General features: G+C 68.5%; 2 protein-coding genes and 1 long non-coding RNA gene across 9 annotated transcripts in view; 1 reads left to right on the forward strand and 2 right to left on the reverse strand.

Annotated features, from left to right (window-relative positions):
* Nucleotides 1-5655: 5655 nt before the first annotated feature.
* On the reverse strand, nucleotides 5656-7414 carry LOC140637609 (uncharacterized). The gene is made up of 2 exons (XM_072833966.1): nucleotides 6684-7414; nucleotides 5656-6246 (listed from the first exon to the last, which is right to left on the reverse strand). The coding sequence occupies exons 1-2, from the start codon at nucleotides 7257-7259 to the stop codon at nucleotides 5809-5811; spliced, it is 1014 nt and encodes a 337-aa protein (XP_072690067.1). The 5' UTR covers nucleotides 7260-7414; the 3' UTR covers nucleotides 5656-5808.
* A 5830-nt stretch (nucleotides 7415-13244) lies between these two features.
* On the reverse strand, nucleotides 13245-16781 carry LOC140638231 (uncharacterized). The gene is made up of 2 exons (XR_012035381.1): nucleotides 16570-16781; nucleotides 13245-16292 (listed from the first exon to the last, which is right to left on the reverse strand). It is a non-coding gene; the product is annotated as an uncharacterized lncRNA (long non-coding RNA).
* Nucleotides 16782-23107: 6326 nt separating this feature from the next.
* CACNA1H (calcium voltage-gated channel subunit alpha1 H) overlaps nucleotides 23108-26849 on the forward strand; it is a 49434-nt gene continuing 45692 nt past the window's right edge. For all 7 annotated transcript variants that reach the window (XM_072835170.1, XM_072835172.1, XM_072835173.1 and 4 more), the window contains exon 1: nucleotides 23108-23401. In XM_072835170.1, the coding sequence (XP_072691271.1) occupies nucleotides 23122-23401 (280 nt within the window). In that variant the 5' untranslated portion in view covers nucleotides 23108-23121. The remainder of the gene's footprint in view (nucleotides 23402-26849) is intronic.

Here is a 26849-nt window from a genome sequence, read left to right on the forward strand (position 1 = left end):
CAGGGTCAGCGGTCACCCCGTCCGCCTGGCCACGTGGGCACGTGGAGCTGTGGGGCCACGAGCGTGGTCCCCAGAGGGACACGGACCAAGAGGCAGGGGCTCAGTTGCTGCCCTCTGGATGCCAGGACCGTCCCTGAGGCCGAGCAGGGGCCGGGGGGGCCCGGGGGCGTCGCTGGGCAGGGGGGAGGCCCTGTCCTATGCCTGCCCCACCGATGACCAGGTGAGCAGCTCCCACACTGCTCGGTGACCGTCGCCAGACCCAGATGCCAACGACGGCCATCAGGCCCGGTTTCTAGAAGGACACGGAGCCCCCAGTGTGTCCCCAGCCCTTCCCTGGGCCCCAGAGTCCAGGTGGTGGGACCGAGATGGGCCCTGGCCCCCCAGGCCTACTGCAGCCCTGCTTTCTGCCCGCCAGGGCTCCTCGGGTGGGCCGTGGACCCGCTCACATCTGCCCCCGGGACCCCGTAGGGCCCACAGGTCACTAAGATCGGGGTCTTTGTGGGTAGGGGCAAGATGCAGATGTGGTCTGGCCGAGGAGGAAGGGTCTGTGCCCCAGGCAGGTCCTGGTGGGGGGCACGGGGGCAGCTCCGCCCTCGCAGCCTCCCCCACTCCCCCCGGTGGTCAGGGCCGCCCCCGGGGTGGCTCAGCCCTCCACCCAGCTAATGCACTGTGCATTACTGCAAGTCCTGCTTTCCTGGAGGAGAGCGAGAGGCGCCCTGGGGACCCTGCCTCCATGAGGGAGCGGGCGCCGCGTCCCGACACACGTCACGTGCTCCACAGTTACTGGAAGCTCCTGCCCGATGAGCTCCGCCCCAGCTCCTGCTTCGCCACCTGCCACAGCCCCTGGGACCCTCCTCCGGGCAGGCTGGCCTCGTGGTGCCCGACGGCCCAGGCCACTGCGCAGGATGCTCTCCCTCCTGTGTCTCTCCATCCTCAGGGCTCAGCCCTGGGGTCCCTTCCTCCAGGAAGCCCTCTGGGCTGTCCTCAGATCCTCCTGCGCCCTCCAGCTGGGCCTCCAGGGCCGCCCGCACCTCCGTCCCCCACAGCAAGTGGCCCCGCGAGCACGAAGGTCCCCAGGGAGCAGCAGGGAGCCCTACAAGACTCACGGGGGCAGGGGCTGGGCCCCCACTGCACTGAGCCAGTGTCCCTTGTGCACACGGTGACGGTTGCCAGAGCCCCAGAGGGGCCACCTCGCGCCGTCAGGGAGCGGCCAGGGGCACCAGCAGGTGTGGGCGCATCGGGGCTAGCAGAGCCCGGCCACCCCAGGCCTGGTGGACCCGCCCGCTCACGGGCACAGAGGGAGCCCCGGCCACAGGCCCTCAAGTGTCGCCTGGCGCCCCTAGGGCTGGCACTGAGGCCGGGGGCTGGGGGACGGCCAGGAGGGCCTGCGGGCAGAAGCAGGCAGCCGGAGGGTGGGGCTGTCCTGAGCTCACAGAGTCCCCTTTGTGTATCACAGATTAATAAATGCGGCAAAAGACTTAAAGACGCGTTTGTTCCCGCCACATAAAGCGTTAAGCGTCCGCGTTCGGGATCGCCACGATAACCTTTATTTAAGGAAACGCGCGAGCTTGCAGGGCTGTCATAACAAAGGAGCAGACACGGGATGGCTTCACACTGAAATTTATATTTTCCCAGTCTGGAGGCCACGAGCTCTAAATCAAGGTGTCACGGGGCCATGGTCCCGGGGAGGGATCCTTCCTGCCTTCCTGCCTGGTCCAGCTCCCCGTGGCTCCCGCTGTCCCTCGGCTGGTGGCTAGCACTGGTCCTGATGCTGGCGTGGGCCCGGCCCGGCGTCCCTGCCGGCCAGTGGGGGCCCCGGCGCTTCGTTAGGGGGCCAGGGGACAACGGGTCTGGGGTCCAGGTGGTGCAGGGGGCCTGTGGGATGTGACTCCTGCTCGAGGGGATGCTGGCACCAGTGCCCGTGCAAGTGGGGGCCTCACCCTACGTGTCCCACCAGCAGATCTGGGGCGGGGAGGCCACGCGTCTGGCCTCCCACTCCCAGCCCCGGTCAGAGAGGGACACAGATGGCCCTGGTTTACTCTGGGAATGCGGTCTGTTTCTATGACGACCGGTCTCCGGCTCTTGCTGGAGAATTGCTCACCAGGCCTGGGGACTGGGGGGTGAGGGGGTGGAGGCCACGCGGGCCCTCACCTCCGAGCAAGAGGCAGGGGCTTAGCCCTGGGCCCGCCCTGCTTCCCGGCGTGCTGGACACCCGGCGGGGCCAGGATGGGCCTGGGCACAGCTTTGGGGTCTGCCCCTCCCCGACCTTGGGGGGCCCGGTCTGCAGCACCCCTGCCCCGCATCAAAGGTGGCAGGTGCCTTTCTGCGCCTAGGCATAGGCTGCCCGCCCTGAACTTTGGCCCTCCAGTGGCGTGGATGATCGATTGTTATTTTTAAACTCTTTAATGGTGCGTGAGGGCTTAATGGGGTTTGCCGTCGGGTAATTGTCCTCAGATCAATAGGGAGAGTCAGGTTTAGCTCTGGAAGGTTCTGGAGACCCAGTGGCCCAGGAAACCATTTCTGGAAGCACAGAGTTGGGGGCGGGGCGGGGGGGGGCGCGGCTGCACCACAGAGCCCCGCAAGGATGGGGGAGCTGGACGTCACCGGCCTGCGGCCCCCGCCCGGCTGTCTGCACACCCGCTCCGATTCCCCTGGAGGCACCGAAGGCCTCAGAGCCCCCATGAAAGGCTGCCCTCCCCACAAGGGGCCTGCGGCAAGTGGGGAGCCCGGGAGGAGGGGTCCCGGGGTCCCCGGCTCGGTACCAGGCATAGAGGGCAGCGTGCAGGCACCTGTGCAGCCAGGGCCCCGGGGCTTCCGCAGGCCGGCTCCCGCTGGGGGGGGTGGTGGCCCCAAGGTTGGCACCGCCTGGCTTACCCCCAGAGCCGGGGTGAGATGCTCCTCGATCCCTCCATTCGGGTCCAGAAGCACAGGCTTGTGAGCAGCACGATGCCCACAATTCCCGGGCCGAGCAGGGCCGGTCCTCAGCCCACAGGCCCAGACCCTGAATCCTCTGCCCTCGGTGGCAGCGGCCCCGTCCCGGCCGTCAGGCGCAGTCGGGTGCTAGGAGGCTCTGCAGGGGGGGTTCTTCGGGGGCTTCCAGAGAGGCCAGTGTGAGCAGAGACCCCAGGGCCAGGGGAAAGGGGTTGCGGACCCCCATGGCCGCCCCTGGGAGGACACCGGGGTGCTGCGGGTCAAAAGGCCGAGCATCCAGCAGGCGGATCTGAAGGAGCCTGGGCTCCCCACCTCTCAGCCCCTGGGCGCCCTTACCGGCTCTTTCCAGGCCCTGACAAGGCCCGGCCCCCCCGTGCACGGTCTCTGGCGCCCAGACTGTGCCCCGGGGCCATAGAAAGTCCCGGGACATGCCCACGGAACATCACGGGGGGAGTAAACCCCACGGAACCCGCAGTTAACGCAGAAGGCTGGTGCTGAGGCCGGAACCTCCCCACCGAGGCAGCGGGGAGGGCTCTCCGTCAGTGCACAGTGCTCCTGGCAGGCGGCTTGGGCGGCTGGGGGGGGGCATCCGGGCTGGGGGGGCCTCCCGCGTACAGACACCCCCAGGTGGGAAGGGTCCCGTCAGCCGCGCACTTGGACCAGACAGGAGCTCGTCCTCCTCCACCAGCACCTTGAGCTCCATGCAGGGGAAGCCCCTCAGCTTCGGGTGCACCTGGGCTGCTCCGCCTCCCATCTGGGGGAGCGCCAGGGCCATCTGCTCCTGCGGAGCTCCGACCCCAAGCTTGGGGGTGTTGAGAACCCCCGGCTCTACAAGGGGGGGCTCGGTGCGGCCTCGAGGGGGGTCAGGGCCCGGATGTCTGGGCGCCACGCTCCTTATGTGGCCGGGGCGGTGCTTCCAGGACCCCGGAGTGAGCTAGTGCCCTGACCCCTACTGGGGGGCCCCCCCAGTGCCAAGACCTGAGGGTCCCGAGATGCAGGGACCCCCGGCTGCAGCCCAGGCCTGGTGTGGGAGGCCCTGACCTACAAGACTCAGGCCGAGGGCTGGGCACCCGGCAGGTCCTGAGTGCGCAGGAGCAGGCGTCCGGCTCGCCTGGTGGGGTGCTGGGCAGGACCCCGAGCTTCACCAGCCCGCGTCCAAGGGCGGGACTCGGGGCGCAGGACCAGTATCCTCCCCCCCAGGGCCCCGGCCACCCCAGCCCGAGGGACACCGTCCCGGCTCCGTCCGGTGACCACACCTTAGCAAGTGGCCAGGGGTGAGCAGGGAGGCTGAGCTCCTCGCCCCATGAGCCCCGACGCAGCCCCACTGGCGGTTGCCTGACAACCCCGCCCCTGTGTCCGAGCCCCGCGCACACGGGCCGGCCACCTCCCTCCACACCTGGGGCCCCGCCCGGCCGAGGACCCGCCGCGTGTCCGATGCCCCGGCCGGGTGGGGGGCCGCTGGAGGCCTCAGCCCGCTCACCCTCCATGCCCGGGCCAGAAGGAGGAAGGGAATGCGCCCCCAGACCCTCGGCCCTGGGGCTCAGGCGCCAGCGTCCTCAGGCCGAATCCACGGCGGAGCGGCCGAGGTCACAAGCGGCCTGGCCCAGATCCGGGGCTGCATCTGCTCCCTGAGAGGCGGAAACCCAAGTGTAGGCCAGAGGGTGGCGTGCCCCCCACGCGTGACGTGGGACCTGGGGCTCACCTGGTGGGTGTGTGTCCCCGCTAGAGACTTCGTTGGAGCCGTCGGAGCCGTCGGAGCCGAGGGTGGCCCTGCAGTCGCAGCTCCGGAGCCCCCTCCCTGTCCCAGCAGAGCTCAGCCTGCCCACGGGGGCTGCCCATGCCCTGGTTCACCACTGCACTGTGCCCCCAGCCCGGGCGCCTCGCCCCCTCCAGCCCCCTCCGGCCCCCTCCAGCCTGGGGTCTGGCCCTCCCTCCCTGCCACCCCTACTCTGGTGGGGCCTGGGGGCTCTTCGCAGGGGTCCTGTCTGGAAGCAGGCTGGCCACAGAGCCCTGCGTGCCCCCCAGCCCGAGCGCCCCATCCGCCCTCGCCTCCAGAGAAGGTGAGCCTGGAGAGCACCCCCCACCCTCCGTGTCAGGGACACATGCCCGGGTGTCCTCAGGGCCCTGCAGCCCACGGCCCAGGGCTATCCCAGCTGCACCCCAGCTCCGGGCGGCCCTCCTGTGACAATGGCTGCCCTCACCAACTGAGCCCCTGCTCCCCAGGGTCGGGGGACCGGGCCGCAGAACACACAGCTCCCCAGGAAGGCCTTAGAGAATCGGCAACGGGAGGCCACCTGGCAGCCTCAAGAGGGCTGCTGGGCCCTCGGGTCCCTGCCTCCCGCCTCTCCCTCGCATCCAGGCCCTGGGGTCCCCGCAGCCTGCCCACCGCGTCCAGCACCCCTGTACAGCCGTGGGGAGGGGCCTCGGGGTGCAGGACCGCCCGGCCAACAGGCCTCGCAGAGGTGGGCCAGTATGCCCGGGGACCCGGCCATGGTGGGCACCCCCCGAGAGCCTAGGGTACGGACTTCGGGGTGCCTCCCGATCAACCTCCGTCTCCCGCACCCACTCCCTGGATGAACCCAGGGGTGCAAAGAGCCGCCCCGCCTGGCTCCCCTCAGGGGCCGTGGGCACTGGGCATCTCAGCCAGGAGCTGTCCGGGCTCCAGGAGGCCCGAATGCGACCGTTGGAAACAGAGAAGCAATATTTGCATTTCAAGGCCATCAGTCCTCGAATCCAAATATTTTATTTTGGGATTGGGCCACATGTGCCATGACTCACAGACGCCCAGGACCCATCTGGGGGAGGAGGTGGGTGAGGACCGAGCCAGAGGGCGCCCACCCTGAGCTTCATGGTAGCCCTCTGACCTTCGGGGGGCTATCAATGCCCGATGGTCCCCATGAACGAGAGCTGGCAGGGGTCCTGCTTCCCTGCTGGCAGGCTGCCCCTTGGGTCCCGGGCAGAGTCTGGAGCTCCGCGTCCCCCCCGGGCCTCTCTGTCCACGTCCACATCCAGGTGGCCAGGTGGGACCGTCCAGAGGCAGAAGGCCGGCCAGCGAGGGGCTGGTGTCTGGGCCCGCCGTCCCCACCACCCCCTCGTGCCGGGGCCCCCCGGGGCCAACTGCATGTTCCTGAGCTGGTGAGCGTACCACCTGTTCAGCACCTCTGGTGAGTTCCCTGTCGCGCCCAGGCCTGTGCTTCTGCGGGGATCCAGGCCCCTGGGGCATGGAGGGGACTCCCCCAGCATGAGCGGGGAGACAGGCTGGGGTCCCAGAGAGGGCGAGAGGGCTGGGGGGCAGAGGGGCTCAAGACAGGCGTCCTGTGGAGGAGGGGACGGGGGTCAACTGGTCCAGACGGGCCCTGAGCCCCACACACCTCTGCCCCGGCTGGGCCCCTCTCTAGCCGTGAGCACCTGCAACATCCCCGTGGGGCGGGCAGACAGTGGTGAGGGCAAGGGGAGCCCCCCCCCCACCCGCCACTCCTGGCCATGCTCTTCCCCGGCTCCAGGGACCTCAGCATTGATCCAGCTCCCTGGAACGCGGGCTGAGTGCCTGGACGGCGACCAGAGCCACGGTTTGGATTGATTTGAGCCCTGCTTCGAGGGACTGCTCCCTGGGGACCTGCAGCCCTTGCCTGGGCCCGGCCAGGACGGGCCCATCCCGAGCCCTGTGCTCTAGACCCAGCCCCAGCCCCTCCCCAGCGGGCGACGACCCCAGGGACCACCCCCACCCGGTGCCCTGAGGGCTGATGGCTCACGGCGGGGTGCGGCCAGTGGTCCACTGGCCCCAGGGAAGAGCCAGGCCAGGGCTGGGTGGTCAGGGACCGGGCGGACACTCTGACGTAGGTGAGCTGGAGCTTGCGCCCTGGTGACAGATGCCTAGCCAGCAGCTTGCTCCGGACGCTGTCCTGGTGTCCTCCGTCCGTCCACCAGGGAGAAGAAGGGGGCCAGCCCCCCCAGAAGAGCAGGGGCCCCCATACAACACCCCCACGTGCCTCTCCCATGGGACCCCCGTGGCCCTGCAGGCAGCTGCCCCCTGAGGGGACACTAGGCCCACCAGGGTCCCCGGGGAAGCCCCCAGGTTTGGGCTTTAACCCAGCCAGAGGGTCCCACGGGACCTTATACGTGAGTGCACCGGTTCTAGGGTTTCCCAGGTGAGCCAGGATCTGTCCATCCATCTGGTCACCTGTGCAGCAGTGGCTGGGGGCCCCCTCGAGCCCAGCAGACCAGAACAGGGAGCCGGGCCACGTCCTCTGGGGGGAGAGGGTCGGGATTCCGCCCCACGAACACCTGCTTGCCGTGTGGGCCACAATCCCCCCCGCGCTGCCCACCATGTTGGCTCTATGCACTGTGCCTCAGCTTCCCTCGGAGGGTCCCTGGCTACCTGTGGAACCCCAAGGCTGCCTTGGACTTGCCCCTTCCTGGTGACTGGCTGGTGGGCTCCTGCTGGGAGAGGACCCATCCGTAGGCCTGGCCAGGTTGTGGCAGCAGTGCTCACCCCAGGACAGGTGGGGCAGGGCTCACTGCGGGGGTGGGGTGGGGGGTGGGGCGGGGGGCACCCCTGTCCTGGCCTCCATCCACCGCATGCCCAGCCTGGGGGGCAAGCAGCCTCCTGCCACCCTGCACCTCCGCGGAGCCCCCCACGACCCCAGGGCCAGCGGCCCGCAGAGCTGGTCAGAGCCCAGAATGAGGATCGAGGCTCCGGGAACGGCTTGCACCCCGGGGTGGCCGGGCGCCCGGGGCAGAAGGGAGCAAACTGCTGCCCTGCTCTGGCACCAGCAGCTTCGGGCAATCGGGGTCACGGTTTCCCGGGCATCCAGGGCGGGGGGCGGGGGGCCGTGGAGACTCCCGCGGCCAGCGCTCGCCTCCTCTGCTCCCCCCGGGGCCACACCTGCAGCAGGAAGTCCAGAGTCGGGCATCGGTGCCCCTGGCTGGCGTCACAGTCTGGGAAACTGAGGCTCGGGTGGGAGCGCATGCCTGCTCCGGAGCGCCCCCACGAGGACGAGGCTCCGTCAGGAAGCCCGGGGCCACCTGGAACACCGTCGTCACCCTGGGCTCTGTCTCTCTGGGTTCCTGGGGTCTGCAAGACATCACGAGGGCCCGGCCGCCCTGCTCACTTCCTCCCGCACGGAGCTGACATTGCACAGATGCGGTGCAGCGAGGCCCCGGGGGGGGTGCTGGGTGGGAAACGGCCTGGCCTGGCCTCCCTGCGCCCCACCGCCCGCCAGGACACAGCCTGAGGCCCCCGGGCCCTGCGCTGGCTTTCCCGACCCCGCCGGAGGCCCCGTGAGCCCTGTGGGTGGCCGGGTGGCCGGGGGCTGCACCCTGCCTGGCCGTCCTGTCCCTCCCAGAGCCCAGCCCAGGACACCCTCCCCGCGCGGGAGTCGGGGAGGTGTCAGCACCTGGGCATTCTAGAACAGCCCCACCCGCTTCGCCGGTGCTTTCGGGGGGCAGGAGCGGGGCAAATGTTCCAAAGTGTGGAAGGAAGAACAATGAGAGTCAGCAAGGATGTCCCTGTTCTTGGCTCCTGAGGACAGGTGGGGCCCAGGCCACCGTCTCTGACCACCTGGGGGGCCTCTGCTGCCCAGCGCGTTCCCATGTCCCACCTGCACCCCACCTCAGTGTCGTCTGTCAGCTTGGAGTCAGGGACTGGCGAGCGGGGGCTCTTGAGGGGCTGGGGCTGCCTGCTGCCCACCTGTCTGAGCCCCTCATCCTCGCGGAGGTGACCCCTGGCAATGGGGTGGATGTGGATGTGTCCCCCCAACATAGTCCTCGTCTTCACTCCCCGGTGCCTGCGAGGGGGACCTTACTTGGAAGCAGGGTCTTTGTAGACAGTGGGGTTAGGATGAGGTCGTTGGGGTCGGCTGTCACCCACGGCCCGGCCGGTGTCCTCATAGGAGGAGGGGATTTAGACTCACACCAGCGGGGAGGCAGCCCCATGACTGTGGGGCACAGACGAGGGGATGGGGCCTCAGGACAAGGGACAGCCCCACGGGGAGCTGGATGGGGAGCGACCCCCAGGCAGCCTTCCTGACTGGGGTGACACGGACCTGTGCCCTCCCAGGGCACGGTGCCCTGACTGCCCCCGGAGAGTGGGGAGCAGGGCCTCCCCCGCAGCCTCGCGCCCCCAGCCAGGCCACCTGTGCTGCGTGGGGAGCCCCAGGGTCAAGGTCAGGTGTCCAGCTGACTGCACGCCCCATGAAGACAGCCGTGCAGTTGTCCCTACGGCGTCCCGTCCTCTGGAGCCAAACTGGGCCTAACAGACATCCTTACAAATGACGCTGGTGCAGGGGACGTGCTGGGGGGGATGGCATGAGTAATGGGGAGCTGGCCCAGTCCAGGCAGGCTTCCCGAAGGAGGCAGCCCCTCCAGGCCTCCCGGGGGTGTTTGCAGGGCAGGCTCATCCCCCCGGCCCTGCAGGGCATACAGTTGGCACTCAATAAATAGGGCACCGGAGAGGCCCTCGGTCCGCCCAGCCGGTGGAGAGCAGGAAACCCCTGGCCTGCCCTGATCTCCGGAAGGCAGGTGTCGGAGGCGCGCCCTCCCCGGGGCGGGGGCTGCCCCCCAACTGTAGAAGCTGCCGTCCTCTCCCGGGGGCTGCCGTCCTCTCCCGGGGGCTGCCGTGCACCTGTCATCTCCTCCTGTTTAAATATTTAATCCAGTTAAATATTAAACCTCTTCCAAGTCCCAATTACAATGGGATCGATTCTGGGCTGTGGCTTAGCAGCAGGGCTGGAGCATGGGGGAGGGGGTGGGGGGGCTGCTCTTGCCCTGGGTGCTGACTTGCCCCCCCCCCCCCCACCGCGCTCAGGGCCCTGTGGGAGGCTGGCAGGGACTGCGGGCCGGGGACACAGCGCACACATCTGGGCACAGCCCTGGGGCCTTCCCACGGAGGGGGGGAGGGCAGGTCCTGCCACACGGGGGAGGGGGCGCCTCGGTCTGACGCCACTTTCAAATCACGCGACGTTCCAGACATCCCTCGGAGAGGCACGGAGAGTGGCCGCGGCCACCGAGGCCTCCTGGGAGCTGGGAGCCCCGTGAGCGCCGGGCGGTCGGTGCTGTGTGTCCGCGGCCTGCTCCGTGCATCCCCTGCAAGTCCCCATTTCCCCCTCCGTGCGAGGGTCACCCCGCAACTCACAACGGTCCGCGGGTACGGACGCGCAGCCACTTCACCGTCAATGTAATGGAGACAAACACACGCAGCACACAGTTTGCAAAGAGCGATAAAACACATGACACACCCTGCAGTACCTCCCGCATGGCCGGACGGGTCCCGGGGCGCCCCTGCTCCCGCACCAGGGCCCACCCGAGGCCGCCGAGCTGGACCCCCCAGGGGTGCCGCCGGTCAATCAGCACAGACGACACGCTTGCCCTTGACAGAGTCCACACCGGTTCATTTCCCGCCGGGGCCGGGCCTGACCTGACCCCCAGCCCATGTCACCCTGGTCCACGGGGCTGCACGAGGCGGCTCCAGCCAGACCCCCGGGGGCACGGCGCCCGCTCCCGCTTGCCCACCACAGGTGCCCCAAGGACGGCAGGTGGCGGGGAGGCCCCACATCCAGGTGAGGGGTCCTCCGTCGCCCCCTCTGCACAGGGTGTGGCCACTCCCGGCCCCCATCCGGGCACCCAGGCTGGGGGTCCACTGGTCAAGACCCGCTGGTCCGCGGGGCTCCCAATGGAAATGGCGTTGGGGTCCTGCAGTTCATCTCGGCGGGTTTCCCTCGTGGCCCCCTGAGTCCTCCACCCGCGGATCAGAGCTCCCGACTCCTCAGATCTTCCTCTGTGCCCTGAATAACGACACTTTTATTCTTTTGTCCCGTCCCCGTGTCCCCCCACCCCCCGCGGGAGCTCCTCTGGGCAGCTTCCTATCTCCCCGGCGCCCGCCCACCCGGGGCTGAGTCTGTGCCCCGGCACCTGCCAGCCCTCAGAACCCTCAGATTCTCTACCTGTCACCCCGCAACCTCTCGTTGCTTGGGGTCCCCAGGCCGAGCCCAGGGGGATTTACAAAAACGTGTGTTTGGGATTTGCTTCGCTCCTGAGCGTGGGGCTCCCCGCGCTTTGCCAACTGCGCAGCCACTGCCGCCCGTTGCAAACACGCGCTGTCCTCCCAGGCTCCTCGCGAGGCCGCGATCAGAAATATCCTGGGTTTGGGGGCCGCCTACTCGCCTCTCGTGTGAGTGGGGAAAGGGGGTCCGCACCCCGGGTTCGCTGTGGGCTGGCCCTTATGTCTGGTCACCGGCATTTCTGGAAGTCACTGGTTGGGATTTTCAGGGGCCACTGCCCTGGGTCGTCCCGCGTGCACCCCAAGTGTCCCCCCCCCCGCCCTGGTCTGGGCCCCTCGGCGGCATCTGGACGCCCCCGGAGATGGGGACCCTGGGGACCCAGGGCACATTTGTTTCTCACCCGATGAGTGCATCAAACATAAAGCGTCTACGGTCCCACTGAGGAGAAGTAAGCGAGCGAGGAGGCACCAGCCCCGGCAATGCGGGGGGGTCCCTGGCCGGGTGGCCGCCCCATAAGCCGCAAGGAGGCTGCTGAGAAGATCCGCCCGGCAGCAGGTGGCGTCCGCCGGGGCCCCCCAGCTGCCTGGCCCTCGCCCAGGCCGCCCGCCCGGCTCCTCCATGGGGTCCCCAGGCTGGGGTCTGGGTGCAGGGGCGGGGGGGCTGGACGGGCAGGGGCCGGGCGGCTGGGACCCCGGGAGGAGTCCTGGGGCTGAGATGGCTCAAACAGAAGCCCCCCCAAAAACATGTCCTCGTGCTAATGTCCATGACCCCCAACCAGGTCCTTGTTGGGGAACAGGGCTGCAGACGTAACGAGTGGACGACCGTGCGATGCGATCATCCTGGACTAATCAGATGGTCCCGAGACCCGACCACAGGGTCCTTGGGAGAGAAGGGGACACGCCGGGTGGAGGGCGTGTGCGGTGCTGCGGCCACGGAGACAGCAGGAGCAGGAGGCGGCTGCCCCGGGGGCGGCAGGGAGTCGCCGCCCTGCTGGCCCCTCCGCACTTCAGCCTCCACATCCGGGAGGAGTATTGCTGTTGGTCGCAGCTCCTGGGTCCTGAAGGGCTGGTGGCCCCAGGGGGTCGCTGCAGACCTAATGCTGCTGCTTCGGGTCACCTGCCCAGGGGGCGGGCTGGAGAGTAGCGCCGCGGGGTTGGCAGGGACGGAGGGGCTGGCACCCCCTCGTGCACAGGGGCAACCAGGGCTCCCAGCGGTCAGCGCCTTGCCCTGGTCCTGCGGCCCTGGGGACTGGCGGGAGCAGAGACGTGGGCCTGCTGTCCCAGCTCCCTCCACACGCAGGGCTCAGCCCCCGCCAGTGCTCCCTGCCCCCAGATCCCCCCAGGTCCCCCCAGGTCCCCGCAGCCCCTGGGGGTGCTGCTCATCTGACTTTAGGTGGCCGGAGCGTGTGGCTGCTGGAGGCCAGTCAGCGTGCTGGGAGGACACGCAGGGCTCTGCTGGGCCAGGGGGGCAGAGGGGCCGCGGGGTGGGGTGGGGCCGGGTCTTCCTGGAGGCACCACACTTCCACCTTCCCCGACCCTGAGAGGCAGAGGAGCCCTGGCCATGGGGTGGGCCTCCCTGGGGACCCCGCCCGCCCACTCTGCCCCCCGTGGTCAGGCGTCATAGGCCGTGACAAGTACCCAGGACCCAGGACTCTTGTAGCAGCCTGCACCTGGGAGCACTCTCCCCAGGGACGTGGCCCCGACCTTCATTCTGACAGACACACGCTTCTGTCGTCCCTCCATCCACCCGGGAGGGACCCCCCAGCAAGAAAGACAGGTCTCGGTCCCCCAAGGTGTAGGGCCTAATTCTTCCCCCCCACCACCACCTCCCGTGGCCGCTGCTCTCCAGCCACCAGGGTCCGGGCGGGAGGGGGCGCAGGGAGGGGGGCTCCCCGACAAGGCTCCTGGGCTTGCCAGCTGCACATCTCGGCGGACACATTGCTTCCAATGTTTGGATATTTCTGAAATGGGGTTGCTCCTCACCTTCCGGGACCCAAGGCCCCTCTGCGCCCACAACGGCCCCGCCCCCTCCAGGCACCCAGACCGTCCTCCCCAGACCAGCCCCCACCCCCACCTCCGCCCCCAGACCGGCCCACCACTTACTCTCGGTGCAGAAGGTTCTACTTTGATTAAGGCAGAGGACCTGTTTCCTTTCCGCTTTCTGCGTTTTCCCTGGGAAATGTCCGTCCACATCGAAGTCTTGGCGGGGGGGGGGCTCCTCTCATAACCCCCCCAGCTCCCGGATTCTCTGCAGATGACCTTGCATGCAGTGTGAGGTAGGGGTGCAAGGTCACTGCCCACCCGCCTGGGCCACGCCTCCCACTCCATTTGCTGAGGACACGCCCCTTCCTCCCAGAGTTTCCCAGCTGAGCCTTCAGGGCAGGGCCCTCTGATGGCCCTGGGCCTGACCCCGTGGCGCTGACCCCTTGGCACTGGCCCTGTGGAGCAGCTGTGCTGGCCCCGCCTCCCCCTCGAGGCGACGCTGGCTGCTTCAGGCTCGCAGCACGTCTGTGTGTCCCTTTCGTTTGGCTGCTTCCATCCTATGAGCAGCCCCTGGGGGGTATTTCACGAGGTCACGGAGCAACCTGGGGGGCCGCGGTGGCCTCACTGCCGTACCTGCCGACCCAACGGACACCGCGCACTCGGTCCCAGAGCTCTGACTCCCCTCAGGGCTTCAGCGATTTGGTTCATTCCTGAGGCCTTGCACGTCTCTCGTTAAATGGATTTTTACATATTTTATTTTTTTTTAGAAGTGGTCTTATATTTTTAAAGGACTTTTCTATTTATTTGAGAGACACAGAAAGAGACAGAGAGAGAGAGAGAGCACACGTGCACAAGCAAGCAGGGGGAGGGGCAGAGGGAGAGGGAGAAGCAGACTCCCCATGGGGCAAGGAGCCTGATGCGGGGCTCGACCCCAGGACCCCGACCTGAGCCAGAGGCAGGTGCTCAAGTGACTGGGCTCCTCGGGTGCTCCTGAATTTTTACATGTCTTAAGACTTTATTTATTTGGGGGGGTGGAGAGAGAATCCCAAGCAGACACCCCACTGAGCGAGGAGCCTGACGCAGGACTCGATTCCAGGACCCCAGGGTCACGACCTGAGCCCAAGGCAGATGTTCAACCGCTGAACCCCCAGGCGTCCCCTTGCTTTGTTTCTGATCTTAGGGGCCAAGCTTCAGTCTCTCCCATCGAGCGGGACGCTCACTGTGGGGCTTTCATAGGCGCCTTGAGTGAGGTGGGGGGCTTCCCTGCTCTTCTGCCCCCCGCGGGACCAAGCCACATCGGTGTTTATCGGCTGCACATCCCCAGCGCCGCCTGACAGTGACGGGCTCCCTCCTTATCTCAGTAATGAAACCACAGAAGAGGCCATAAATCCAGGAAAATTAAAGCATGGGCATCTGCTGATCGGAATCAGCACGTCCTACAGCTGCTCTCGGCCGGGGGAGGGGGCCGGAGCTAGGAGAGGCTCCCGGAGAGGACATGCTCCCCCGCCCCTCGGCTGCCCACGGGCCTACGTGTGTCCAGGGCCCTGTCCTGGTAGGCTTGCACAGCAGGGAGGCCTTGCCCGGGGACACCCAGGACCAAAGAGGGACCCTGAGGGGCTGAGCTCCCGGCGCCAGCCCCTGACTCAGTGGGGACGTGGCGCCCGCCTATGAGCCCAGGTGTGCGGGTGCCCAGGCCGTGGACCGCGCTGGGAGCCAGGGAGCCCCCGCATTACTTCATGAGGTCCCCCAGGACCCCCACGTCCGGAGCACCTTGCTCACGCCCCTAGTTGGACGCAGCGTGTGGCCCATGCCCCACGTCCTCGGTTCCCTGGGTCCAGCCTGGCGCAGGATCTGCGCACCTGCAGCTGACTCTGCCTCTAAGCTAAGGCGGGTCTTCCCCGGGGCTGGGGGAGTTTCTGTCCCCCCCCTCCGTGGGCCTGGGCTGCGCTCTGCCGACAGGCCCTGCTCCCTGGGCACCAATCTGCCCGAGTGGCCCAGTGGTCACTCTCTGGGGCCTTGGCTCCGGGCCGCCTGCATTTTCAAGACAATGCGCGTCCTGCACCCTAGCCCTGGCTGTGGTTCCCGTGGGCTCCCTTCCTGAGGCTGGGGAAGCAGGGCTGCCCCTACATGCTGCACGGCGGCCACAGTACGGCTTTTGAGGGACGGTCCCGGAGGGGCTGGTGCGCTGACTGAACGCAGGGTCCATCCAGCAGCCGGGAACCCCGGGGGCGCTAGTCTGACACCCCCCTCTCCCCACCACAGCTGCTATGAGGCCTCCCCTGGCCAGCCTCCATCCCACCTCCCAACTCCGTGCCCCTGGCTGGTCCCACGGGGCCGTCCCCAGGTGGGGGCAGCGCGTGGGGGGGACGGGAGCCCATAGACTCCACCCGGGACTTAGCCAGGACTAGTGCTTGCCCACTGAGGACGCAGGAGGGTTCTGGAAGCCCCCACTTTAGGCTGGAGTCCCCCTGCTGCCCATGCATGGGCCGCGGCTTCCAGGGCCCAGCTCTCCTCGGGGCCAGGTCCCGCGTCCCGCAGCATCTCCTTCAAGGGCCGCCCGCTCGCCAGGGTTAGCCCTCCGAGGCCGAGTCAGCGACCACGGGAAATTCCTGCCAGGGCGGCAGGCATCCCCCCGCTGGGCGGGCTGGTGGGCCTGGTGTGGCAGCCCCCCCATCCCCGAACCGCCGAGCAGCAGGGCAGGGAAGCCGGCATTAGGTGGACCTAAGGGAACGGTAAGCAAGCGGGCCCGCCTCACAGTAAATCATGGAAACACCGTTGGGGTCCCGGCTCTGCCTGCCGGGTGGTGGCTGGGGTGTGCGGGCACCTCACCCACTGCCCCAGGCCCCTCCTGAGGGTGCAGGGGCGGGCGGGCTCCCTACCTCTGCCACAGCTGAGGGTGGTGCAAATGGCCCCTGATCCGTAAAGATAGAACATGTGCCCTGGGGCGCATGCGGAAGGGGAGCGGGAATCAGATGCTGGCCTCCGGGCAGGGCCCCCCCACTCTGCAGCCCCGCGTCCCGCCCCCACCCACCCCATGGCTGAGCTCAGGTGCACGGCCCACAGGGCTACAGAGCGCAGGGGGGGCGGCGGGCAGTGCATCACCTGTCTGCACGTCCGGGGCTGCCCAGCTCGTCCTGCAGGTGTCGCCAGGTCCTGGGGTGGCCCCGAGTCCCCTGGGTCTGAGGGTCTCCTCCTGGCGAGGCTGTGAGCTCCAGCACTTGGTCCCCGGGGGTGGGCACAGTGAGGGATCTGGGGACGCATCTCGGGGTTCTCGGTGCCCCGAGGGTGTGAGTTGTCCCGGGGTTCCTGGGGAGGGTCAGGCTGCCGAGGCCGGGGCGTGGGGCCGGTAGCGACCCAGGGCATCTCTCTGGGCCGGGCCTTCCTGCAGGCAGAGGGGCTGGTGGAGCTGGCGGCCCGGGAGGACTCGGGGCGGGACGGAGGCCTGACATCTGCCTCCGGCTGCTCGCTTTCCCACGGCCCCATCCAAGTCCTGGAAGCACCCCGGCCAGGGCTCACCCCCATCTGCTCACCCAGGTCAGCCCTCGCCCCTCCCCCGGGCTGTGATCCTGGGGGGCCCTGTACCCGGCTCCCCCGCACCCCCGGCTGAGCACCCCCTCAGAGGAGGCCCCCACGCCAGCCAGAGGCGGCCCAGATGCTACCTTCCCATGAGTCTACTGCTGCCCCGGCTCGCCCAGATGTGGCTCCAGAGCCATGAGGATCCCAAGGGACGCCAGGCGCTGGGAGGCCAGGGGCTCCGTTCCCCGACCCCGGCCGGCCCCGCGGCGGGCACCCCTGCAGCTGCACAGCTCTCCCCTCCGGGGCCCCTCGGCGTCACTGAGCGTGATCCTCACACCACGGGGAACGCACAGCTTCCAGCACATCACGGGGCCGCGCCACCATCACCTCTGCCCATTTTTAGAACATTTCCGTCACTCGGGAGGACGCTCACCTCCGCCCCCTCCCTGGGCCCCAGCGATCCATCCCCCTTGACTTGTGGCCGTGCCTCTTCCAGATGCTTCCGGAGGCAGAACCGCCTGCATGCGGCCCCTGTGTCCGCTCCCGCCTCGGAGCCTCAGGTCCCCGCGCCACCTCGTCCCAGCAGCGCGGTGACCGCTCCCGTTCACTGCTGAATAACGCTCCGTCGCGGGACTGCCCACGTCTGTGTCGCCATGTGCCCGCGGGTCACTCCGGTTGTTTCAAGTGTGGGGAACCCAGGAACAGTCAGGGGCCCTCTCCCACGCAGCCCTTCCCCCCACGTGATTTCCCCGGGGGGCCCGAGGCCTGAGCCGCCCCCCCACCCCCAGCACAGGCGGCCCGGGGACCACCCCCCCCCATGAGCTGACCCCACCTGGCTTAGTCCCCTCCCGCACCACGTCCTCAGCCTCGGAGCCATGCTCCCCGCCGTCTCTCCGCCCTTCCCGAGCTCCGTGTGCGGCGGCGCGGGCAGGACAGGACAAGCCCCACGTGCAGCGACGGCAGGAAGCTCTGGGCGCCCACAGCCTGTGCCTTGCCACCCAGCGGTCGTCAAACGGAACGGTTCCGCACTCAGCCCTGTTCCCGATTGATCATCTAATATCAAAACTTTAAAAAAATCCCTGTTGCTGGGTTGAGACTCCAGAGAACATCTGAAACCCCGGGGCCCCCTGAGCCTCCCTGCAAGTGCAGGGCGGGGTGCTCGGCAGTCAGCCAGCCGCTGGGACGCTCGCCCCGGGTGGTGGGATCCCCGGCCCGGGGCCCCTCGGGGCTACCCGGGCCCCCCCGGCCACGCAGGCAGCACACATCCCCTTGCTCTGGCTGCAGGCCAGGCACCCTGCAGTGGAGCCCCCGCCCCCTGCTCCCTGGCCTGTGGTCTCCACCCCTGTGGACTTGTGCAGCTGCAGAAAAACGTCTAGAGGCTTCCACTCACACCTCAGAGCTACCTGCTTTTGGAGCCCGGGGGGCTCAGAGGGTCAGTGCTGAAGCCACCCCCAAGGCCTCCATTGCCCCCACAGTGACCCCAGGTGACCTGCGCTGGCAGGCCGGGGGCTCTGAGTCTGCCGTGGGTGAGCAGATGGGCAGGGGCCGGCCTGCCCGGTGCGGCCGCTCAGGACAGGCGCTCAGGGTGCCCCTCCCTGGGGTGCTATTTCAGCTTCCGCTGAGTCCAGGCCGGGGTGAGCACCGCAGGGCCCTGCAGAAGGCACCTGGCGAGCAGGTGGGGCCTGGCCCCTGCTCCCCTCGCGCCGCTCCCAGACCTGCCACGCGTCTCCCCGTGCTGCGGGGAGGAAGGTCGCTGGGGAACAGAGAGAGTCCAGTTAAATCAGGATCTCAGATGTAAAAGCGTGTCCCAAATGCTACGTGAGATTTATTCGCCCCCCAATTAATCATCGTTTGCAGCTTAGCGTTAACTGCAGGGGCGCCCGGGGGTGCAATCGGGGAGCGTCGGACTCTTGGTTCCTCCTCAGGTCACAAGCTCATCGGGGTCGTGGGATCCGTGCGGGGCGTGGGGCCTGCTTGGGACTCTCTGTGCCCGCCCCCGCCCCTGCCCCTGCCCCTCGCTCTCTCTCAGAACAAACCCAAAGTGAACTGGGCAGCCTGTGTTCTGACCTGCTTTGTGAGGCCCAGCCTGAGGCTTCCGTGCACAGGGCGGAGGGTCCGTTCCACAGCCAGGGGACTGTCCCCTGCTTGTCCCTGAGCCCACACTGCCCTCGGGGGGCCCAGCGGGCAGAGGAGTCGGGACCAAGCTGGGGCGGGGGCTGCAGAGCAGAGTGGCCTGTCTGGGAGGGAGCGGGGCAGGCACAGAAGGCAACCGGAGCCACTGGCACCCTGAGGGAGCCGCGAGCACCGACACCATCCTGACCGGACGGCCAGTTTAACGTGCGTTCGCAGAAGCCCCTCCTTTAGCTGCTGCTTTGTCCTGGGGTGGAATGGCACAGAAGGGGCACCCCTGTTGGGCACTGCTGTCCAGGCCGGGCACAGGAAACTCTAGGGTAGAGCGGCCCTGGTGACACCAGGCAGGCGTGTGACTGGAAGGCACCCGTCGTTGGGGGCAACCCGGCCGGGCAAGGGTCCAGGCTGCCTGCCCAACCCCCACCCACGGTGAGCAGGCGGCATGGGGCTGGGCCCAGCTTCTCGGTGACACTGGCCTGGTCCAGAGGCGATGTGGGCTTGAAGGGGCTGGGGGGAGCCCTGGCGGTTTGACCACCTGCGGCCCAGGCCCCTGCCTGGAGGCCTGACCCTTCAGTACCCCGAGGGCACAGCGCCACTCGGCGTCCACTCCTGCCCCATGTGCTGCGTGGCTGCCCCGTTAGGACCACGGCCTGGCACGCTCACCTGCCGGGTGACCCTGGTCTCCCCTGCCCCGGCCGTGGCTCAGGTTACTGCTTCTAATGATCTCCCCCAGGGACAAGCACGTGCCGAGCATCATGGGACACCACGGTGTGGCCAGAAAGCAGACAAGGACCAGCAGACGGCAAGGCGAGGGCTGCGGGGCTGGCTTCCGAGACCCAAGGCTGGGCGTGGCTGGCACGACACAGGGCGAGCAGGGGCATCCCTGCGGCGGGCACCGCAGGGCCGAGGCTGGCCGCCTGGAGGGGCGGCTGGGCTGGCGGGTCTGCGATCTGAAGGGACAGGGCCCAGAAGGGGATCTTCCTACTGGCTCGAGGAGCCTCTATCTAGAGCCTGGGACCGTGAGGGCTCCTGGAGAGAAGAGGGATGTGTGGGGAGGCAAGAGGATGCCCGGAGAGGGCAGGTGAGGGATGGACGCTGGCAAGTGGCCTTGGGGGCTCTGGCCAGCCCCCCGGGGGACAGGGTGCCCCACACGGAGCCGGGGTGCCCAGGACCGAGCATGCCATGGCTGGTGGGGACGGGTCCTGGAGGCGGCCACGCTGCCCCCCGTCCCCCCACAGTGGGGCCTGCAGAGGTGGAGGGGCCCCAAGGGCCTGAGTGGTCTCCGCTGCCCCCACCACCGCGCACCTCCAGGGCCTGGATCCTTCTCTGGGGGGCGGGGTCTCCTTCCCACCTTCCACTGCCTGAACTTGCCCCCCCTCCCCATGCACACACCAGATCTTTGTCAAGGAAAAGCTTTGCCCTTAAAAAAGAAAAAAAAGAGAGTAAATAGCAAAAAGCAGAACCAAATTTTCCAGAGGCCTGGAGGATTTAAAAGACAATGCATCTGAACACTCTGTACAGTTTAATTAAACAATTTTAATGCCAATTTCCAAATTGTCCTATGCCTCATCTCGCTCGAACATTCCTTCCCAGCATGTGGATGTATTACTGTTTCCTTGTTTTCCGTGTCTTTCCCTCGTATCAACTTACGGTCTGCTTTTCATTTTTCGTCTGGGCCGAGGCTGTCGGCCCGTGCAGCAGACTCCCCACCTCCTGCTGCTGGCTGGCTGGACCCCTGCGGGCCCGAGGGAGGCCCCTGTGCATGACCGGGGATTGTCGGGTCACTCCCACCTGACCCCGTGGATGCTGTATCAGGGGCACTGGTGCAGGGGACACGGGCCCCTGGGGCATGCCAGGCGGGTCCTCGGCTGGGGAGACGGAGCAGAAGATGGCAGGAGGTGCGCGGTGACCCCTGGGTGTCTGCACAGCCCCCTCCGCCCACCCCCCTGTCTGTAAACGGGCCATGGGATTTCTGCAGGCCGGAGGCTTTGTCAGGCCATAGACGGTCTTTAAAAAATAATGTCTATTTAAAAAAATCCGTGGCCTTGTCTGTCCTGCAGACAACACAACGAAGATGGAGCGTGACACAAGGGGATGACAGCCTGTCTCATTTACAATGACACGTGGCTCCGGGGGCCACGAGATCCTGCAGAAACCCCGTCCCGCCTTCCCATTACCCCGGCACCCCACCTCACGTTTGGCTCACCACACAGGGGCCGCCAGGCTCTCTCCCGGGTGCCACCGGGCCTTTGCACAGGCTGCTTTCACTGCTGGTCATAACCCCCTGCTCATCTTCTGGCTGCTTTCTCGTGCTCAGTAGGTCTGCGGCTCCCTTTCTCTGCTCTCTGTGGCACTTAGCGCGGTTTGTAAATGTTTTCATGCCGCACCCAGGGATGCACTACTGGCTTCCCGGAATGACGCTCCAGGGCACAGGGACAGGGCCTGTGCTGGTCCCTGTCACTGCATCCCGGGTTCTGCCCAGGACCTGGCATGCTGTTGACCTCCCACCGATTTCTGTCCAGCAAATCCCCAAGAGCCTCCAGCTAAAACCAAATCTTCAACTTCACCCCAAATTTTAACCAGTGTGTAGAAGATCAGGGAGGCCAGGGGCTCCGGCCGGGGAACTGGCTCCCTGCAGGGCTGAGCGGCAGGCCCCTGCACTCCTCGGTCAGTTGGCAGAGCCCTAATTGCCGCTTGAGCAGGACCTTAATTACTGGCCGCGGCCCTCCAACACTAAGTAGTAGCATTCAATAGCGTAAATGTTTTCCTTTTCTTGAAAAGTTCACATATACAAGAGGAAGTGCTCCTGAGTGGCGCAGCTGGTGCCCTGGGACCGGCACCCAGGCGGCGGCGGTCACACCTTGGTCCACCCCACAGAGTGGCCGCCCTCCCCAGGCCACAGCTGCCTCCGGGGGCCTCCCCCCTGCCGGCACAGCACCTCCTTCTGCTTCAGGCCACGGTTTGCTGCCCTGCAGGTGCGGGAGCTCAGAGCCTCTCCAGGTGTGGGGGGGAGGGGGGTCCAGGTGGGCCTCACTCCATGCCCACCCCGCAGCTGCTTAGGCTCAACCACGGCTCCTGGACCTGCAGGTGAGGACCGGCTGCCGCCCTTCGCCAGAGCAGGTGGCTCTGTCTGCACTGAGGATGGGCTTGGAGGGAGCCAGGGAGCCGCCCCTCCAGGGCCGCCCGGGGTGTGGGGAAGGTGGCACAGACCAGCCGTCCCGCGGTGCCTGGTGGTCCCGGGGACACTAGGAGCCTCCCCTGGGGCCAAGGCGCGGGCACCCCCCTCTCTGCTGACCCCCGGGGTGCAGATCCCCCCGCGGGCCTGCTGGGGGCGGCCTGGCCCGGCCCGGGCTCAGGTACCGACGGCCCCACGGGCGGAGGGGGCCCCACGCGGACTCCTCCGCTGAGGGGCGCCTGGCACACAGGAACTCGGGGACCCGTTGTGCGCGCCCCGTGCGCCAGCGGAGGCCTTGCGGGAGGGCTCCCCGCCCCGGGGCCTCTTGGGAACCCACCCAGAGGGCCGGGCGCCGCACAAGTTCGCAGAAACGGCCGGATGGCTGTGCGCGCGCGCGCCGGTGCCGGGGGAGCTGCGGATGCAGGCGCACCCCGGATCCCACCCACGGACACGGCAGCGCATCACACGGGCACGGGCACACCCAAAACACGCGCGGGGGGAGGGGCGCGCGCAGCCCGCAGCACCGCCGCCCCCGCCCCCGCGCCCCCGCCCCCTCGGCGACCCCGGCCCCGCGTCCGCCGGGGTTTGGGGCTGGGCGCTCGGCGGCGGGAGGGGGGGCGGGGGAGGGGAGGGCCCGCCTCCGCGGCCCGGGCCGCCCCCGCAGCTGGGGGCGGGAGCACGTTGGCGCCGCTCCCCGCCCCCGCCAGCCGCCCCGCGCGCGCCCCCTGGCGCCCCGCGCACCCGGGAGGGGGAGGGGGCGGGAAGGGGAGGGGGAGGGGGAGGCGGCCCCTCCCCGCCCCCGCGCGGCCCCGCCCCCGCCCTCCGCCGCTCACTCCGAAGTTTCCTGCGCGGCGCGCGGACACGCTCCGGGTTCTCGCCGGCCCGGCCCCCGCCCCCCGCCCCCCGCCCCGCGCCCCCCCGTCCCCCGCGCCCGGCCTGTGCGCTCCGCGGCCCCCTGCGCGCGGGGCCGCTGCCGTCGCCGCGGGGCCCTCCGGAGCGGGAGCCGAGGCCGGGGCCGGGCCGGGGGCGCGGGCCGGGGCCGGGGCCGGGGCCGGGCGGGGGGCGGGGGCCGGCGCGCTCCAGCCGGGGCCGAGCGCCGAGCGGGGATGCCCGCGGGGACGCCGCCGGCCGCCGGAGCGAGGTAAGACGCGACGGGACCCTCGGCAACTTAGCGGAGCGGTCGCGCTCCGGGGTGCGGGGTCCGGGGTCCGCGCGCCGGCGGCGGGAGGGGCGGCGCAGCCCTCCGCGGGGGGCGGGGGCGGGGGGCGGGGGGCGGGGGGCGCGCTCGTGTCTAATAAGAGGAGACAAAGGCGGCTCCTGCGGCGCCGAGCGCGGTCGCCCCGGGCCCGGGCCAGCGCTTGTGCCCCCGCAGGTGCCTCCCGCTGCCACCATGAGCGAGCGCGCGCAGGCGGCCGGCGAGGTCCGAGTGCCCCTGGGCGCCCCGGCCCCGGGCGTGGCCCCGGCGAGCCCCGGGGCGGCGGCGCGGGAGGCGGAGGCGGGGTCGGGGCCCGGCGCGTCCCCCCCCGGGAGCCCGGCGGCCGAGCGCGGCGCGGAGCTGGGCGCCGACGAGGAGCGGCCCGTCCCGTACCCGGCGCTGGCGGCCACCGTCTTCTTCTGCCTCGGGCAGACCACGCGGCCGCGTAGCTGGTGTCTCCGGCTGGTCTGTAACCCATATCCTTCTGGGCCGCCCGGCTGCGGCGACGCGGGGACCCCCCCCCCGTGCCCCCGCGGGAGCGACCCGTGGGAGCGGGCGGGGCGGGGCGCGCGGGCTCCGCTTCCTCCCGCATGGGGTGTCCCCCTGGACCGCCTGGGGATGGAGCGTGGCGGGCTTGGGGGTAGAGGGACCGGCGGGGCCGAGGGCGGACCCCCTGCGCCCGCTCGGGTGGCGGTCAGGATGGGGCGCTGCCCCCGGGCTGCGGGGACCCTGGCTGGACCCTGGCTGGGGAGGGGGAGGCCCGAAGGAAGTGGAGCGAGGGGACCCAAGTTTGCAGCCTGAGCTCTGGGCTGGGGCGGGGGGGGGGGGGGGGGGCGGGGGGGAGGCCGGGCACATTTGCGGGGAGGGGGACCCCCCTTCCAGGCAGGGAGCGGTGCCCTGACGTTGGCTGTGAACTCGCCGCTCCAGGCTGAACTCGGGGCTGGGGCTGATCTAAGTCATGCGCAGCTGGGGGTGGGGGGCAGGGACGCAGCAGCTGGCTCTGTCTGCGGAGTCCCTGCTCCCGGGGCCCCTCCTGGGCTTTCTGCTCTTGGCTAGAGTGGCACAGACCTGCAGAGAAGGCTCCAGAGGGGTTTGGGTCGGACCAGGGGGTCCCCAGAGGGATGCAGACGGCAGGTGTGGGGGTCCCCCAGCAGGTGGTCTTTGGCGCTGTCTCTGCCCCCTGCATCCCACCCTGCTGGTTCTTGCAGCTGGTGGGAGCCGGTCTTCAGGTGGCCGGGCCCCTGGACAGGTGGGGAGGCGGGGTGGGGGTATGTGGCCACGTCCAGGAGGTTGACCCAAGAGGGGACCTCCTTGTATGCTCTCTTTCTTTGAGTAGAGACAGAGACAAAATGAGCGACGTCTGTGTACTTTATCTACCTTGTGTGTCTGACTGTATAAATATTAAATGTAAAAGAGGAATCTGTACCAAAAAAAGTAATGAAATGCATGGCTTTTTTTTTTTTCTTTCCTTTAAATCCAAACATTGGCTGAGTCCAGGACACTTCCCGGTTGTGAAGAAGGTGGTCGTGGTCGCAGCCCCAGGGCCGGCCCCTCTGTCTTGCAGCCTTGGCAGCCCTTCGGCGGGGGGGCATCCCCGGGGGCCCAGGTATCGGGGCTTGGCCTGCAGGGTGCCTGTAGGTTTGTCCTCTGTCTGGAACTGTGGCCTGGAGACGGCCCGGCCGCCTCATTTTGGCAGGAAGGTGGCATGGCTGGGTGTGGTGCTGGGTGACAGGGTGGTGTTTGAGGGCCCCGGGTCAGGACAGGGCTGGCGGCTGGCTTTGTCTGCGTGTTCGGCATTTTCAAGCGTGTGCAGAGACCAGATAGGGAGAGGGCCGAGTGGGGCCTGGGCTTTGTCTCCTCTGACAGTCCCCGTGTCTGGCTGCTGTGTTCTCTGGAGCCTGACCCAGGGGTGCTGGGTGTTCCAGGCGCTTCAGGCCGGCTGTGTCTCTGAGGACGTCTGACGGGGGTGTTTGCATTACTCGGTGGAGGAGGGGGGCAGGAGTGAAGCCCAGGGGGTTCGGCAGGGCTGTGTGCTGTTCTCCTCGTCTCCATGCTTGCTCGTGACCCAAGGAGGAGGATGCTCCGTGGCCCTGGGCAAGCAGGCTGGGAGTGGAGGGGGGTTGAGGGGCTCAGCTCCCCGGATCAGCTTACTGGTGTTCTGTGGAAATCCTGCATCTGTCAGGCAGGGTGGGCACGTCCCGGTCTCCAGCCTGGCGGAGACGGCTGCTGACCTCCAGCAGATGCCAGGCCGCGCTGTGGGGGTGTGTGTCGGCTCTGGGGAGAACCTAAAATAAGCTGGCGCTCCTGGACAGGTGGGGATTGCCCCCCCCCGGGGAGCCTGGGGGACCTCAGCACAGCCTTCCAGAGCTCTCCACGTTCCTGGGGGTCAGCAGGCTGGCCCAGGGCGGACAGGGGGGTGTCCTGCAGCCCGAGGCTGCCTCTGCATCTCCAGCCCCTGGCGCGCCCTGTCCTGGAGCCTCCAGAGGGCAGAGTCGGGGGCGGGGGGGACGGGATCGTTGGGTCTGCTCTGGGAACCCACACTCCGTGGAGCGGCTCCTCACTCCCCGGAGGCTGGCGGCATCCCAGCTGACGTCTCGGAGCCTCGGAGCCGGGCCCCACGCCGGCGATCGGAATGCAGGAAGGGGCCTTCCCTAAGCCCTGAGCTCTCGGGAGCACCCACGGGACGACCCCAGCTGGGCAGACGCGCGTGGGCCGCCTCGGCTCTGAGGGGGCTCTGAGGCGGGGTGGAGCAGCCGGCAAGGGCAGCCCATGTCCTTATCGATTCCCTCGGCACGTTGAAAACACTACCGTGCTGGAAGTTTAGGGCGAGTGCTGCTTCTCCTACATGGGTTTATTTATAGAGGAAGGTGGGTGGGATCTGTGTTGTCGCCTTCGTGGCTGGGTTACCTCTTGCCCGGGCTCCCCGGGGGCTCCTGACTCCGCTCTCGCCTGCGTCCTAGCACCTGGGCCAGGCAGGGCCTCTGGGGACACTCAGTGTTGGGAAGGGGGGATGCCCGGAGAGACGGCCCGCAGCCCAGCGAGGAACCAGGAGGTGCCCCCCCCCCCGGGGCTCAGGGGTGGCGTGCACCTGCAGGAGGTGCCCCCGGGGGCTGGGTACCCAGCGCGCCTCAGTGCAGCCCCCCCCCCCGGGAAGCCGAAGGACGCACCAAGGTCACGCAGCTCCCGGAGGGCAGAGCTCAGTGAGCCCGGTGTGACACTCAGGTCCCGTGTCCAGCAGGAGCGCGAGGCTGGACCTGTCCAGCCTCTTAAGAGCGTCTGGTACACGTCGATGCCTCAGGCTGTCCGGCTGCCGCCGGTACGCGGGGCTCATGGTGGTGCGGGGGTCCTTGTGGGGACGCTGGGGGCATCCACAGTGAAGGGGCCAGCCCTCCCTCCGCCCTGCGGCCCGCTCTGGCCCCACAGACCGATGCAAACAGGCCGGCAACGAACTGTCCTTGCCTTCCTGACCTCGGGGCTGCGACCCCCTGAGCGCTTTGCCCCACGCACTGGGCTCCTGTGTGTGCTCCGGGGACGTGGGCCCGGGGTGCCCCCCTTCCCAGCCCCTCCTCGTCCCGGCACCTCGTTCCTGGACCCGGGCCCCTGTCCTCCCGGTGCCAACATGTCTGTTATGCTGGACTGGGAGCCCCCGGCCGGCCCCTCGGGGGAGGTCCTCGAGGGGTTCTTGGCCGGGCCTTCGGTGGGCGACAGCTGGAGCGGTGTGGCTGGGGCAGGGTCTTGGCTGTGGGTTGGCCAGGTGTGCACGCACCTTGCGCTCAGCACCCTGCACTCAGCACCATGCGCTCAGCACCCTGCAGGCAGGGTCCCCCATCTTCCTGCGTTCTCCGAGCGAAGGCAGAGTGGCCCGGGGTGCACGTGTGTCGAGTCCGCTGCTGTTCCCTGTGGTGCTGAGGCCCAGTGGGGTC

Source organism: Canis lupus, chromosome 8, assembly GCF_048164855.1.
Source record: "Canis lupus baileyi chromosome 8, mCanLup2.hap1, whole genome shotgun sequence".
NCBI lineage: Eukaryota > Metazoa > Chordata > Mammalia > Carnivora > Canidae > Canis > Canis lupus.

Bases quoted from the DNA above. Each gene is read 5' to 3' on its own strand.
- LOC140637609 (XM_072833966.1), bottom strand. From the start codon at position 7,259: ATGGTGGGCAGCGCGGGGGGGATTGTGGCCCACACGGCAAGCAGGTGT. The intron at 6,247-6,683 runs GTGAGCCATCAG...CCTCCTCCACAG, and splicing joins ACCACTGGCCGCACCCCGCC to GACGCCTGTCTTGAGCCCCT.